Source organism: Mus caroli, chromosome 17 (assembly GCF_900094665.2).
Source record: "Mus caroli chromosome 17, CAROLI_EIJ_v1.1, whole genome shotgun sequence".
NCBI classification, from domain to species: Eukaryota; Metazoa; Chordata; class Mammalia; order Rodentia; family Muridae; genus Mus; species Mus caroli.
In genome coordinates, this window is record NC_034586.1 from 85,926,530 (window position 1) to 85,942,741 (window position 16,212).

General features: G+C 36.4%; 1 protein-coding gene across 36 annotated transcripts in view; it reads right to left on the reverse strand.

Moving 5' to 3' along the window:
• Positions 1-16,212, reverse strand: part of Nrxn1 (neurexin 1) — a 1,073,594-nt gene that overhangs the window by 435,402 nt on the left and 621,980 nt on the right. The window contains exon 19 of one of the 36 annotated variants that reach the window (XM_029470980.1): positions 841-1,035. The exons of the other annotated variants lie outside the window; for them this stretch is intronic. Coding sequence (XP_029326840.1) covers positions 1,025-1,035 — 11 coding nt within the window. The 3' untranslated portion in view covers positions 841-1,024. Of the gene's footprint in view, positions 1-840; positions 1,036-16,212 lie in introns of those variants that run through there. 36 annotated transcript variants of the gene reach the window in all.

The following is a 16,212-nucleotide window of genomic DNA, read 5'->3' on the forward strand; positions in this document are numbered from 1 at the left end:
TTCTTTTCTGGGATCTATGAAAACATAGGAATGATCACTAACCATCACAATCTGTGGGAATTGATGGTGAGCATATGCATTTTTATGAACAATGGATCTATAATTTTCCAAAATTAAAAAAGTATTGCCCAGCATAGTTGAAACAAATATAGCTATTATTCTAAATTATAAAATGTTGTGTGTACATAAAGTATTCTAAAGTATTGAATAACAATGAAGAGTTTCCTGAATGATAATTCTGATGGGAATCCCACGATCACAGATAACAGAAAACTCTTCATATCTCATAATATCATGATTCAAAACACCAACCTTAGAAAATAGTTATAGCGCTATGCACTTAATTTCCCATCACTTCCGACATTGATATAACTATAACTGCTGTCCTTTGGAGATTCAAACAACAAAATTTATTTTGCCTAGAAGAGTAGACTTCAAATATTGAACATAAGACAGAAGGGACACATTTTATTTTCTTAATATTTTCTAAAATACACACAACCAAAGACTGAATACATTCTCCTATACTCTGACTTCACCATGGCCAACCCTATATTTTCTTGGTGTGTGTGTGTGTGTGTGTGTTTCTCTTCATAAAGATTTGGGCTGGGGAAGATCAAGGTATTTTTGCATCCAACTGACAAGATCAAACGTTAGTGACTTTCCTAGAAGATTTGAATGGAAAGTAAAACTTGCCCTTCAGGTTCAACTCTACCTATATGGGTCCTATTTCCAGAATGAATAATGATAAAGTCTAGGTGAAAAGTCATTTAAATTTTCCAAAAGGAAGAACATTATTTTATTTATGTGATAACTCAGGCATTCCCCTCATATGTAGAGTGGGAAATAAAGGAAAACCTTATAATCATTAGATCATAAGACTAAAGAACAATAAATACTCACAAAGACTAATGAATACTCACATCTCTGGGAAAACCTTAGTCTTCCAGGCCACATTGGATGCTTTGTTCACATTTTTCTAGAGATTCCTGTATTTAAAAATTTTTATACCATTCTGTGCTGTTTATGGGAATCCTTGACAGGAGAAAATATTAGAAAAAATAGAAAAATTACTTCTAAGTCTTGTCTATGATATCAAAATTACATTAAATTATTATGGCCATTGTCTGTTTCTTAGGTCCGCATATTCTCAACATTCATTTTAAAATAATACTTGAGGGTAGAAGAAGAAGAAGAGTATTCGGTTTGCCACAAAACAATCCAGTTAGAGAATAGATAGGAGAAAGTTTCCGTTTATAGATAAAAGCTTTTTGGTCTGTCTAATGATTGTCAGACCAACCTGTGTGATATATTCATTTGGGATTTTTTTCTTTTTTTCTTTTTTTTTGGTTTTTCGAGACAGGGTTTTTCTGTGTAGTCCTGGCTGTCCTGGAACTCACTCTGTAGACCAGGCTGGCCTCGAACTCAGAAATGACCTGCTCTCTTCACTTTTGGGGATGATGATATCCTCTGTGACTTACATGAAGTAACAGTGAGAGAGCACTTATGTCTCACATACAACTGACATGTCTTGCAACCCATAGCCAAAGTGAAAGAACCAGAGAACCTCTTCCTTATGATTAAGACATTTGCAACTCTGACAACAGTTCATTGAAGATGTCACTGTGAAGAGCATCAGCCACGGAAATTGTATTCCTGGGCAAATTGTGCACTTGAGTGGTTGCCCTCAAGCCCAAGCAGACAATAGAAAAATGATCCTAAAATAGGTAAGTACTGATAACACAGTACCCATTAGATGGTGAAAATTTTCAATGCCACTATGCACTGTACAATTCTAAATGATGCATATCTTCAACATTTTAATTTTACATCCATGGTTTATGAACTGCAAATAATTCCAGTTTGGGTGTCAGCAGATGCAACAAGTTCCTGTGAAAGCTTTGTACTTTGAGTGGTTTCCTTTTGACGGAACCCTTAGCTTATGGAATGCAGCCATCAGCAGTCTATGGGAAAATGAAATGCTGCAAGTGTATTTTTATGCAGCTGGGATCAAGTTACTAAATGGATCAAAAAGAAATCATTTCTTTGAAGAGGTAGGGCTGTTGACACCAGTGCCCTAAAAATAAGTGCAATTCTGAGGATACAAAAACTTGTTTATATCACAGTGGAAGTAACTATAGATATGCTGCCATACATACAGTATATCTTGCACTCAAGATATACTGGATGCCATTCTCAACATATTTTCATACCCTCTAGTTTAACATTTGTATTATTAAGAGGTTAATTTCATGGTACATCCCAAATAACTGACCCAGGTATGAACACTTGTTTCTACTGAGTTTTGCTTATAGCCTTAATAATAAAAACAATAGCAGTTATTTATCCAATAAAGCTCTTACATGGTGCCAAATAGTATCCAAAATATTTTCTAACATGATTTCATAATTACCTTTTATTTCAATAACCAGGGATTATTTTCACAATTTTGTACAAGAATTAGCTGATTCTTTGAATTTTAAATGTAACTTTAAAATGTTACAGATAGTGTCTCAAATAGAGAGTTAGATATTTGGATTTTAATTTTAAAAAATCTCCTCTCAAATATACATATTTAAAGTTATTTTTCTCTAGAGAGGGTAAGTGTATTTGAATGCATATGTTCTCCAAGGCTAGAAGAGGTTGTCTGATACTTGGAGCTGGAGGTATAGACAATATGAGCCACCACATGTGGTTACTGGAAATGAAACTCAGGCTCACTGCGAGACTGCTAAGCAATCACTCCAATCGTCTTTCAATATCTAAACTATATACTATGTCTTTAGGTTAGAGAACATGCCAATTAATTCTAAAATATGAAGAACTTGTTCATATATAAAAGTATCTTCCAAAATCTCTCCATATATGAAAACCAATTTCATTAGCAGAGATTCTGTAAACTGAGATTACAACAATGAAGAAAGCATACCGAAGAGTCCAGAGCTCAAATGGGCAGAAGCACTGGAATAGCTAATAAGAGCGGGGTATGCAGCAATTTTTAAGAGCACAGTGGAAAGTCATAGAATAAAAACTCAGGAAGGCTACTATTGGGAACAAGTGGTTGATCTAACAATGCAAGTGATAATGTTTGTAATGTTCTTTAAGAGAAATATTTTCTGGCTCTGAGTTGGAAAGCAAAAATAATCTCTTCATTACCAAGACTCTCAATATGTCACATGCCTTTTTAAAAAACTACCCTTATTATATATAAATGTAGAGTTGGGACAGGCAGATCACCACAGTACTCTCATGTGAACACCAATTTTTCTAAAGTAACAGAATGAATTACTTGCAGACCTTCAATCGAGGTCTTAGTCCCACCCCAATCCTGCAAGTTCATATTATGTTCTGGTTTGCATAATTTGCTCTCTCTGTATAGTCAGAAAGGGAGACACATATCATGAAAACTTGTGAAGATAAATTAAGTGGTTGAATCTGAGTATCTGTGTAGTTTGCAAACAAAGGCAGTGTCAGGATGACAGTCAGAGTAGTTGAACCAAACAATAGCTTGGTCAAGAATTGTCTGTCCACAGGAAACAGGAAACAGGAGTCAATATCAATCAGGAAAAACGCAATTCTTCCAATTAAGCGATAGATAGAGTCTGTCATCCTTCTTATTGTAGACATCTCCCCTTAATGATGGAATCTTGTCCTAAGTGAACAAAACTAAATGTATGCAACATGGATATAAAGAAGTGAATCATTCAGCATGTTATTTGGTACATGGTAAGCTTGATCACTTTGTAAATGCCTTTGATGGTAAGCCAGCTAAGTACAACAGAGGTGCAATTTAGTAAACTTATTTGTCTTTCTGTCTTTTTTCCTTCCTTCTTTCTTTTCTTCTTTTCTTTTCTTTTTTCTTTTCTTTCTTTTTTCCTTCCTTCCTTCTTTTCTTCTTTTCTTTGTTCTTTTCTTTCTTTTCTTGTGACTTTCACAGGCACACATTTATACACATGTACATATATACACATATATATGCATATATATGTGTGTGTAGCAACTCCATGAGATTTTTGAATGTGATTGCTAATATTTATTGATACAATGATTTAAAAAATATGGAAGTAAGAATATATGACTCACACTTAATTTTATAAATAAATCAAATTATCCTGAACAGTGATTATAAACTTAAAGTTCATAAAGTGCTTTTTGATGAATGCAAGCATTAAAAAAACCTATAACCCAATTCAATGTTCGGCGTGGATATTTACTTAATCTTAACTTTACATACTTTCAGAATTTTTCCCCACTGGCATTATTTTAAAATGAATTGTAGAATCCTTTGTGTAATGTAAATATCTTCAGCAAGTTCCATAAACTTGTCCCGCTCACTGGGGTAGACCCAGCACTTGGCAGAATATCTGCCATGTAGAAGATATTCAATAAGCATTTGTTAAATGAAGAAGTAGTTGTGTTGGCTGTAATGTGTTTAAAGAGGACAGAGAAACTGGAAGAAGAGAGAAATTAAAAAACTATAGAAAATAAAGAAGACAACAACATAATTCATAAACAGAGAACACAGAGATGAATAGAGAATCAGCTGACTGTCAGGATGACAGTCATGTTAGTTGAGCCCTTGCTGCAAATACTGGGTGACTAGGTCAAGTTCTTGAGCATACATGCCCAAGGAAAGCTTGTATAGTCTGTCTAGAAAGTAGAAGGGAAATGGATAGTAGAGAGTGGAGGGAGGGATTTCAAGACCGGAATAGACAAATCTATTGTATACAAGCCCACAGTCAAAGATTTTCTACCTCCCTGAGTGGCAGTCTAGCTTGCAGGTAGAGTATTGACTCCTAGGCAGAGCACCATGGCTATAAAACAGACCACTGAGCTAGGCAATAAAAGAGAGGGAGAGAGAATAAGAGGTCTAATGTTTTGTTTATGTCCCCTTTATGGCATCTTTGAGAGGCTCTGCAGTCCCAGAGCTGGCTTTAGCTCATATGCTTTTCTGATTAAGGCAATACATAGCAAAGCAATCTAATATTAATGTGCAATTTAGAAAAAATTAAAGGTGTGTAGAAATCTAAGGGAAAATTTCCCAAGCAGAGTACCTACACAATAACAGAATATAAGATTTGTTTTAATTCTTTTTTAAAAATAAATCCTTTGTTATAAATCCCTAAATCATCTACAACTCATTTTAAATGCCCAACTCCACCATATTGTGCTTATTGACAGTAATGCTTGTTTATAGCCTAACCCTTTGAGGATAAGATTATGCTCCCCGTGAATATTACAAGTTTCATTATAACAATCCTAATTACAGATTAATAACGTCCTTAAATGAAAAATGCAAATGGCCAGGATGAAATCATTATGAAAAATATTATTTTTAAAATTTATTTACTTACTTCATGTTTGTGTCTGTTTTCCTAAGTGGGTTTATACGTACCGACTATTTGCAGGGGCTTCCGCTGAGGTCAGAAAGGATATCAGAATCTATGGAGTTGGAGTTGCAGGCATTGTCAGTCGGTGTGGGTTCTGGGAACTGAATGCAAGTCTTTTGTAAGAGAGGCAAGAGCCCTTAACCACTGAGTCAGCTCTCCAGACCCATGAAACATATATATACCATGAAGTGTAAGGATTGACTGATTAAATGACTTTGAAAATATAAGACACTGAAATTTTTTTCATAAAGTATTTAACTATTCTCTTTAATTTGAACATTGGCTTTATGCTTTTAAATTTAATATTGTGAAACTGAGTGGTCCTACAGAGCTCTGCATAGCTGGCAAATTTTCCCTCGAGCATTTAGGTCTTTACATTGTTAGGCAAGGGTTATGTACAGATTTATTTTCTTTCATCCTCCAAGAGACTATCTTAGCCCTGCTGATGATATTACAAAACATATCTTAATTATCTCACCTGTCAAGATGGCCCTAACATTTTGGGACAACAGACACAAATAAGCAATTGTTTTGGAAGTTCTTTGACATTAGTGGCTCAAATCTTTAGATTTATATTGTTAATAATAACCGAGTGGTTAAAGGAAGGAAGAAATTTGGAACAGAGATGGGTGTGATTTGGATCCAGCCATTTATTATCAGACTGATGATAGTGTCTCATCCATAAAATACCAGTCACTAGGGATTGTGTGAGGACTGAATAATGTTCCTTGAGCAAGGTAGTAGATCATACTGTGCCCAATACATAATGTGTACTCAATAAATGGGAGCAATTTATAACTATCATAAATGATTGTTAGTATTAATAATAAACGCCACTCATTACAGAAGAGTATTGTTACCATCACAAACCTTGCTGTATATACCAATTCTAAGAAAGGCTATTTTCTATCTTGCTCTTCTCTGAATTTCTACTTGTGCCATATTATCATGGCTGACAGATAGATTTCTTGTAAGCTCAATAAGCATAAGCTATTACAATAAGGCTTTTAAAGAGGATAGCCAGAATCAATCCTTTGCTTGCGCTTGCTACCATAAGATCTTGCACTTTCTGATTCACAGCAATAATATTACAAACTATGATGAGCTTTGACCTCACTAGATATTCTACTTTCATGGATAATTCTTAGTTCAATTCTTAGCAGCTAACATGCTACTAAAAAATAATACCTGTGTTCCCAGGTATTAAATGAAGATGCCCAACATCATAAGTTCATTTAGAAGAGACAATATACATATTAAAATAATCTATACATCAAATCAAAGTCTCATGTACTTATGAGGGAAGAAAACATACCACTGCTGTTACTAATTTGTGAGTGAAGTAGGATTCTGTTATTTCACCAGTATTCTGGCTAGTTTATTCCTGTGGTGTGCACAAAGGCATGGGTTGCAGGAGTAGAAGAAGAAAACTCTTAAAGGCTGAATTATCATGTACTACCTGGTGGAAACGATTTAATCATTTATTGGGATGAGAACAAGCTATTCTTGTTAGTTTTGCAAAGAAACTGACAAATATAAATTGGAATCTGGCAAGAGCTGTAAAGGACACTTGAGCTTTTTAACAGGGGGTAAATCAGCTTTAGGTTACACAAAGTAGTCAGAGCAATGCAGAGTGACGTCCACCAGAACTGTGCCCATCAGATAATAATACTTCTTGCAAGAGGAAAGGAAGTCTAGCCTAAGCTACCAGCAGAACCAGCCAATTCAGCTTTGTTCATTAACAGCAAATATGCACCAGTATAAATCAACTGTTCAGAAGCTCTCCTGGGTATAGATTTAACCTTAAAACAATTTTTGAGATAGAATTTCAGGCCTGGAACTCAAAGTTTTTAGACCAGGCTGACCTCAAAGTCACAGAGATTCACTGGCAAAGGATTAATGGTGTAAGTCATTACATTTGGATAGAATTAGACATTTTGAGAACTGGAGCCACAGATATGTCCAAAAGAAATGATTTTCAAAGCAAGATCCTCTGTACCCTAGAGAGGAAGGACTACTACAGGCCAGGCAAAGGTGTTGTTAGTCTTAAAACAAAACAAAACAAAACAAAATCAAATCAAAACAAAACAAAACAAAAACAGAACAGAACAGAACAAAACAAAACACCAGTATCAGCTCATTAGAGATTATAAAACTGAGGTATAATAAGGCCCAGCAGGCCCAGAATAACCATGGAGTGTTAACATGGTGTGGCTTAAACTCTAATGAAGCAACACCAGAAACCAATGCACAAACCTATAATAGCATGGCTGGGATTCATGTCCTGCTGAGCATGAGAAGTTGTAGCCTGGCACAGAATATCCCAGTCTTTCGTCAGAACCAAGATAAATAGCTAGGAATGAAGCTAAAAGAATAACTTTATAAACTGGATGTGTGGCTCAGGTGTGGAGAGTGCTTCTGTGCCATGAGCAAAGTCACAAACACTATCACCACCACAGCAAAAAAGACTTTTGTTTTTAAATAGAGTTGGAAAAAAATAATCAAGATTTAAGATGGCCAGATGTGGTAGTGTACAAGGCAGGAGGTAGTATTAAGGCAGCAGTTAGAAGGCTCAAGAAGATGCATCAAAAGTCTGAGAATAGTTTAGTATACACAGTGAGGCCCAGGTCAGCCTGTGTTACACAAAGAGTTTGTATCTTGAAGCCCAAAACGAAGCCAAATCTCTATAATTCTACGTACAGATCAGTGAACAGAGCCAGCCTTCACCACTAGTATGCAATGCTGGTACACAGTTAGTTCTTGCTAAATTAGTGGATTGTTTCTTGTTTCTTTTCCATTAGACTGATTTCCCCCCAATGATTAGATAAACACATTAGGATTCTGATTTTCAAATACAAATAAGATGATAATGAAACTAGAACCTCAAAAAATCTGATTGGTACTGATAGTTTTTGAATGTGTATTAAGACATTTATAAATTATCTTGGCCCATAGGAAGAAATTTACATCTGTTTGACAGCAAAATGACAGTAAACTGAATAATTATCAAAAATGGCTGTCAATACAGTTAAACAGATAAAATCACACTTGCAATGCAACAATGGACACCTGAGTTCAAATCCCCAAAAAACGCACAAAGAGTGTGCATGGCCACATGTGACTGTATCCACAGCACTAAGGGGTAGAGAAGTCTACCTGCAATGATGAGCTTCTAGTTGAGTGAAACACCATGCCCATTTCAAGAAAATTAAGCAGAGAGAAGTAGGACTCTGGTATCCTTGTACACATACATTCAAACACGGAGGGGGGAGGGATGGAGGGAAGGGGAGAGAGAGAGAGAGAGCTTGAAAAGCTATCAGGAAGTCAGGAAGTAAGGGGAGAAAACATTGTCCTGGGCATCATCAATAATATATTGTTTGATATTTAGTAAGTGCACGTGGTGTGCCAGATCTGAAATAGCTTATTGCGATCAACCTTCACCTCTAGGACTTACACTGTTTCGCTGTCAGGAGGAATTAATCATGTGTGCCGCTATGGAAGGTATGATTCACAGGCACAGACAGCCACAATACCCAGTGGACAGATCAGTTCTGTCACTGGGAAATGACAAAGGGTGGAAGGACAGGCACACTAGGGAGGTCAGAAGATTCTACCTGTTCACTAATAAAAATTGTGCATTTTACTTGCAATGCTCCAAAAACAAGGCCCTTAGAGGGTGCCTTCCTTCTGCTATGCCAATCTTCTTAGTCTACTTTTGCTTTCTTCTGTTCTTCAGGATCCTTTGCTCATATGCATTTACTTAATTTTCCTCACAGTTGCCTCTTTGGTGATATATTTCTTAGTCATGACCAACTTTGTGGGTGGGTAGTTTTTGTTTTCCTTTTAATCTGATTTTTGTCAGAATCAATTAGTTGGCTAAATATCAGTAGATATTTGCTTAAAAGTTTGAACCCCAAATTAGATCTTCCTTATCTACCGTCATAATTTGTGTACATTGCCCATGTCCCCCACAATCATTTTCTCAGAGGGCCAAACTGAAAAAAAAAGGGAAAAAAAAGGAGAGAGAGAGAGAGAGAGAGAGAGAGAGAGAGAGAGACTGGGTTAAGAATAGAAACAGCAGCCTGAAAATGGTGGCATACATCTTTAATCTCAGCACTCCAGAGGTAGAGACAAGCAGATTGCTAAATTCAGGTCCAACCTGGTCGATAGAGCAAGTTCCAGGGTTATACAGAGAAACACTGTCAATAAATAAATAAATAAATAAATATAAATAAATAAATAAATGTAAAACAAGAATGAAAGAAGTAGTTTATGATATTCCCTGAAATTATGCAGTCCTATACATTGGACACATGTGTTGTTGCAGCTCTTGCTTTACCTGGAAAATTCATGCTGGAGTAGAGTGGGATCATTGGCTTCTTTCATCTCTAGCTGTTTCTGTTGGTGTAACTGCCAATGATCACGTAGACTCCTGACACCCTTCCTCACCACTGGGGAATGCACTGCTAGAACGATTGATGGAGAGCTAGCCATCAGTCTCCCATCCCTCTGAGAACTGCCCATTCAGCCTGAGCACTTGCCTAGAAGGATGATGACCTTTGTTAGATGTGGAAGATGAGAAAGAAATAAAAAAAGAAGTTACCTCACCCCAGCTTCACTACACACAGTGTGATAGGTCAGATTTACATGACCTCTTGGCTATTTCTGCCTTTAACCTGAAAATATGGATTTTTGTAAGTGGGAAAGAAATTTAACTAGTCTATGTTTCCCTACCTATTGACAAATAGTAAAATCAGATGGGCTTAAAAGATTACATCTTCTCTGTAATATATTGTTCACAAACCTGTTTTCTATTGAATTCTTCTGGCCTGTGGATCCCCAAAACACCCCCTAAACAACAACAAAAAAATCTGCAACTCCACCACAGATGTGAAAACAGGTTGCCTATCATATAAACATTTCTTCTATTTTAGACTTCCACACCATCATTCTCCAATACCATTCAAAACATCAATATTACTTTTGAATTACCTGCCGCTTTGTCTGGCCACTTGGTCTTTTTCTCCACCCACACACATTGCTTGTTCCTTTGATTCACCAGGTCCATCACATCTGCTCTTTAAGATCCTTCACCCACTCATCTCCGGCAGCTTATGAATCAATGTCCCTTAAACTTGGAAGAACCTTCTGATCAATGTGTTTCAGACTACCCTCTAACTTCTGAAAGAAATGAACTTTCCTAAGCTCCATCTGTTTAGAGAGGCCAGTTTCAATGATCACTCCCTTAAAGACTTTTAAAATGCTGATATAGCTTGGGTGTTCAATATTCAGTGATCTGTAAAGATTTGTGTGCAAAAAGCTTGGTCCCAAGGTCTTGGGAGATGGCAGAAACTTTGGAAGGTGAAATTCAGTGGAGACAACCAGGTGTGTTAAATCAGCATGGGTTTATGGTTTCCAAGATTTTGGAGATCTCAGTTCTTCCCCTCCTGTTAATGTCCTAGCTATGAGGTCAGCCCTTCCCATGCCTTCAGAACAGTTCATTAACACTTGAGTGAAGCAACAGTTGTATTCCATTGAGAGTTATATCATAGTCATTCCTATCCACATAATTAATAGTTTCCTTCCCTCCTATATTATTAAATCTTCTCATGTCACACCCAATAGATCAAGCATTCTGTAGACTGCAGCATAGTATACTCACTCTAACAACTTCCTTAAGTACTGCCAGACAGTATTTGAAAGTGGTGAATCTCAGAAGCCATAACAGTATGCATTCACCGAATGGACCTCATGTATATGCTACTGGAGAATGTTGATGTAGGTGGCTTCCGCTCCAAACCAGCACTGACAGTGGGATGCCCAGGTATGACAGCATGCCATTTTGTGATTTCTTTATTGAGTTGCATATTATCCACCACTTTGATTTCTACCATAGCTGATTCCCTTTCTAATAAAGTTTCCAAGCTTTTTTTTCATACTGCATAGAAGTGTCACCTCTGACACCTCCACCACCACGCTGCCTCAATTAGAATTTTATTATTATTATATATTTCCTGGATGGATTTATCATTTATCAGTGCTTTGATAAAAATAATGAAAACCTTCCACTTGGGTTTATAAACATGATCTCAAGATAAAAAGTTAACCTTAATAGAATTCAACTTGAAAAGTCCCCTGACAAGAAAATAACATCATTAATATCTGTAAATGAATATATATTTACACATATATTCAAAATTGATATTCTGAAATGACAGTTCTGATGCATAGGATGGTTGCTAAGAAACCAAGAGTCTTATATCACATACAGCATGCCTAGGCTGGGCAAAGGGAGTGGAGCAAGATGGAACAAGTTTCTACTATGAAAATTCACAATTTGTGTATTCCTAGTATTTCCACTTATACCCTTGGAACATAGGTGCTTAAGCAACTGAAACCATAAGAAACAAAATGTAGATCAAATGTAGACTATTTCAGATGAGTGTACATAAATGCACCTCAGAAAAACATTCTACATGTTATATTTCAGTACTTTATTATTAATATTTAGTATTGCATAATGCATTGATAACAAATCTACGTTTTTTTTAAAAATTTCCTAATTAAAATTATTTTCGCAAAAAATTAAAGATTCTAAATACTCCAAACTGGTTATTGTTGGCAAATATTATTTTAAATAAATACAGTAAAAACATTTCTACAGGCAGGTGGATTTCTGAGTTCGAGGCCAGCCTGGATTACAGAGTGAGTTCCAGGACAGCCAGGCTATACAGAGAACTCTGTGTCTCAAAAAACCACAACCAACCAACCAACCAAACAAACAAAAACAACAAAAAATTCTTCTGAACTTATGATTTAAATAATTAAATCTATAAACATAAAATGCTGGAAACTGTACTTAGTAGTAACATAATTGAAAAAAGTCTTTAGATAATTTAACTCATGATTATCTCAACAAAAGCCAATCATGAGTTTTAGTGACCAAAATAGTTTAGTTCATAAATGGTTATTTGAGCTAATGACTCACAGCATAGGTAATTGGGATATTCTCCTCTTTAGTGCAATGAAGAAGGATGAGCAGTAACTCTAGTGATATTATAAATTAGTAAGATTAGCATAAACAAATATGACCAAGTATTAGAACATTTTATATTGAGAGGTGACAGTGGAAGGTAGGCGTGATAACAATTAGTTCTTATGTTTTTTTGAAAAGTTTTTATGCTACTTATGACTCCAACTTTTAATAGAACATAGAAATAACAGAATAGACTATAGGAGTATAAGAATGTCATTAGACATTCACTCTGTGGTGACCTGGTGGAATCAGTGCACTGGGATGAATCCTGGAAAAGACTGAGTTATGAGGCAGGCAGGCAGCCTCCAGATGAACTCCAGTATTTTCTTTTTTTTTTATTTTATCTTATTTTTTTAATTAGATACTTTCTTCATTCACATCTCCAGTGCTATCCCAAAAGTCCCCCCCAACCTCCCCCCTACTCCCCCACCCACCCACTCCCACTTCCCGGCCCTGGTGTTCCCCTGCACTGAGACATATAAAGTCTGCACGACCAATGGGCCTCTCTTTCCACTGATGGCCTGATGGCTGAGTAGGCCATCCTCTGCTACATATGCAGCTAGAGACACGAGCTCTGGGGGTACTGGTTAGTTCATATTGTTGTTCCACCTATAGGGTTGTAGACCCCTTTATCTCCTTGGGTACTTTGTCTAGTTCCTCCATTGGGGGCCCTGTGATCCATCCAATAGATGACTGTGAGCATCCACTTCTGTGTTTGCCAGGCCCCAGCATAGTCTCACAAGAGACAGCTATATCAGGGTCTTTTTTTTTTTTTTTCATCTGCTTCTAGTTCATTCTGTGCCACTAGGGACTGGGCAAGGAGTAGAATGCAGAGTTCTGTCCATGCTCCTTGTAACATTGTATTACAGCTATTCTCTTCATTTATAGCTGGCAAAATTGAGACTTGGTGATTTTCTAGATACTACCTAAATAAAGTTCTTTGTGAAAGGAACAAACCCATACAACTTCAAGTTGTCACACCAGTCAAATAGGGCTGGATTCATCTTGTGTTCCCATACTTTTTCAATTAATACTTTTTACCCTTGAATCTACAGAATAGTCAGTTGTTGAAGATACAAGATATTTTATACAAGGAATATGAAAAGACAGTGTAAGGTTGGAGAGAAAGTCCACTAATAATAAGTACAGTCTTGTCAGCATTCTTTTCACATATTAAAAAAGAAAAGCCCTTTTGAAGTAAGAATAATAAAACAATCTTGTCTAAATGAGTAAAAACCATTTTTTTATTAAACTATTGTCAATTGAATGTTTTCTCTTCTTCATGTGACATTGTTCCTGGTGTGCTCAGGGACCAGCACTGTGGAGAAAGGTGAATAAGCATACGAGTGGTCATGTCCATATGTCTTTAACAATATTAAGTACAAATGGTCCTTTAAAATACGTGTAGTTTTTTTTATCATTTACATTTTCTACTTACTCAAACCTATGTAATGAACTTCTTTTAGACAGACAAATGAATGCGAAATTGGGTTCTATTTAGTTACTTTGTTAAATGCAAAGGTGTTAAGAACAGTATGAAGAAGTATTTGACAGCTAAAGTGCGTGGTCTTAACCCTCTCTTCAGGGAGTCTGTGATTTCTCTTAATGGCATTAGAAAATGGGTTCTGATTAGCATTTCCCTGATGATTAAGGATGTTGAACTTTTTTTTTTAGGTGCTTCTCAGTCATTCGGTATTCCTTAATTGAGAATTCTCTGTTTAGATCTGTACCCCATTTTTTAAATAGGAAGGGTTATTTGGTTTTCTGGAGTCCAACTTCTTGATTTCTTTATATATATTGGATATTAGCACTCTATCGGATTTAGGATTAGTAAAGATCTTTCTCCAATCTGTTGGTTGCCATTTGGTCTTATTGACAGTGTCCTTTGCCTAACAGAAGTTTTGCAACTTTATGAGGTCCCATTTGTTGATTCTTGATCTTATAGCACAAGCCATTGTTGTTCTCTTCAGGAATTTTTCCCCTGTGCCCATATCTTTGAGGCCCTTCCCCACTTTCTCCTCTAAAAGTTTCAGTGTCTCTGGTTTTATGTGCAGTTCTTTGATCCACTTAGACTTGAACTTTGTACAAGGAGATTAGAATGGATCAATTCCCATTCTTCTACATGCTAATCGTCTGTTGAGCCAGCACCATTTGTTGAAGATGCTGTCTTCTTTCCACTGGATGGTTTAGCTCCTTTGTCAAAGATCAAGTGACCATAGGTGTGTGGGTTCATTTCTGGCTCTTCAATTCTGTTCCATTGATCTACCTGTCTGTCATTGTACCAGTACCATGCAGTTTTTATCATAATTTCTCTCTAGTACAGGAGGTCCAGGATGGTCATTGGTCCAGAGGTTCTTTTATTTTTGAGAATAGTTTATGCTATCCTAGGATATTTATTATTCCAGATGAATTTGCAAATTGCCCCTTCTAACTCAGTGAAGAATTGAGTTGCAATTTTGATGGGGATTGCATTGAATCTGTAGATTGCTTTTGGCAAGATAGCGATTTTTACTATATTAATTCTGCCAATCCATGAGCATGGGAGATCTTTCCATCTTCTGGCATCTTCTTCGATTTCTTTCTTCAGAGATGTGAAGTTCTTATCATACAGATCTTTCACTTCCTTAGTTAGAGTCACACCAAGGTATTTTATATTATTTGTGACTATTTTGAAGGGTGTTGTTTCCTAATTTCTTTCTCAGCCTGTTTATCCTTTGTGTAGAGAGAGGCCACTGATTTGTTTGAGTTAATTGTATATCCAGCTAGGGTACTGAAGCTGTTTATCAGGTTTAGGAGTTCTCTGGTGGAATTTTTGGGGTCACACATATATATATATATGTATATATATATACATATATATATATATATGTATGTATGTATATTATCATATCATCTGCAAATAGTGATATTTTGACTCCTTCCTTTCCAATTTGTATTTCATTGATCTCCTTTTGTTGTCTAATTGCTCTAGCTAGGACTTCAAGTATTATACTGAATAGGTAGGGACAGAGAGGCAGTGTTGTCTAGTCCCTGATTTTATTGGGACTGCTTTAACTTTCTCTCCTTTTAGTTTATTGTTAGCTACTGGCTTATGCTCTAAGATCAAGAATTGAAACTGAGACCTCATAAAATTGCAGAGCTTCTGTAAGGCAAAGGACACTGTCAATAAGACCAAAAGGCCACCAACAGATTGGGAAAAGATCTTTACCGATTCTATATCTGATAGGGGCCTAATAGTTAATATATAAAAAGAACTCAAGAAGTTGGACTCCAGAAAACCAAACAACTGTATTAAAAAAAGGGGTACAGAGCTAAACAAAGAATTCTCAACTGAGGAATACCGAATGGCTGAGAAGCACCTAAAAAAAGTTTCAACATCCTTAGTCATCAGGGAAATGCCAATCAAAACAACCTTGAGATTCCACCTCACATCGGTCAGAATGGCTAAGATCAAAAACTCAGGTGACAGCACATGCTGGCAAGGATGTGGAGAAAGAGGAACATTCCTCCATTGCTGGTGGGATTGCAAGCTGGTACAACCACTCCGGAAATCAGTTTGACTGTTTCTGAAAAAAAATTGGACATAGTTCTACTGGAATATCCAGGAATACCAACCTGGGCATATACCCAGAAGATGCTTCAATATGTAATAAGGACACATGCTCCACTATGTTCATAGCACCCTTATTTATAATAGCCAGAATCTGGAAATAACCTAGATGCCCCTCAAACAAGAAATGGATACAGAAAATGTGATATATTTACACAATGGAATACTACTCAGCT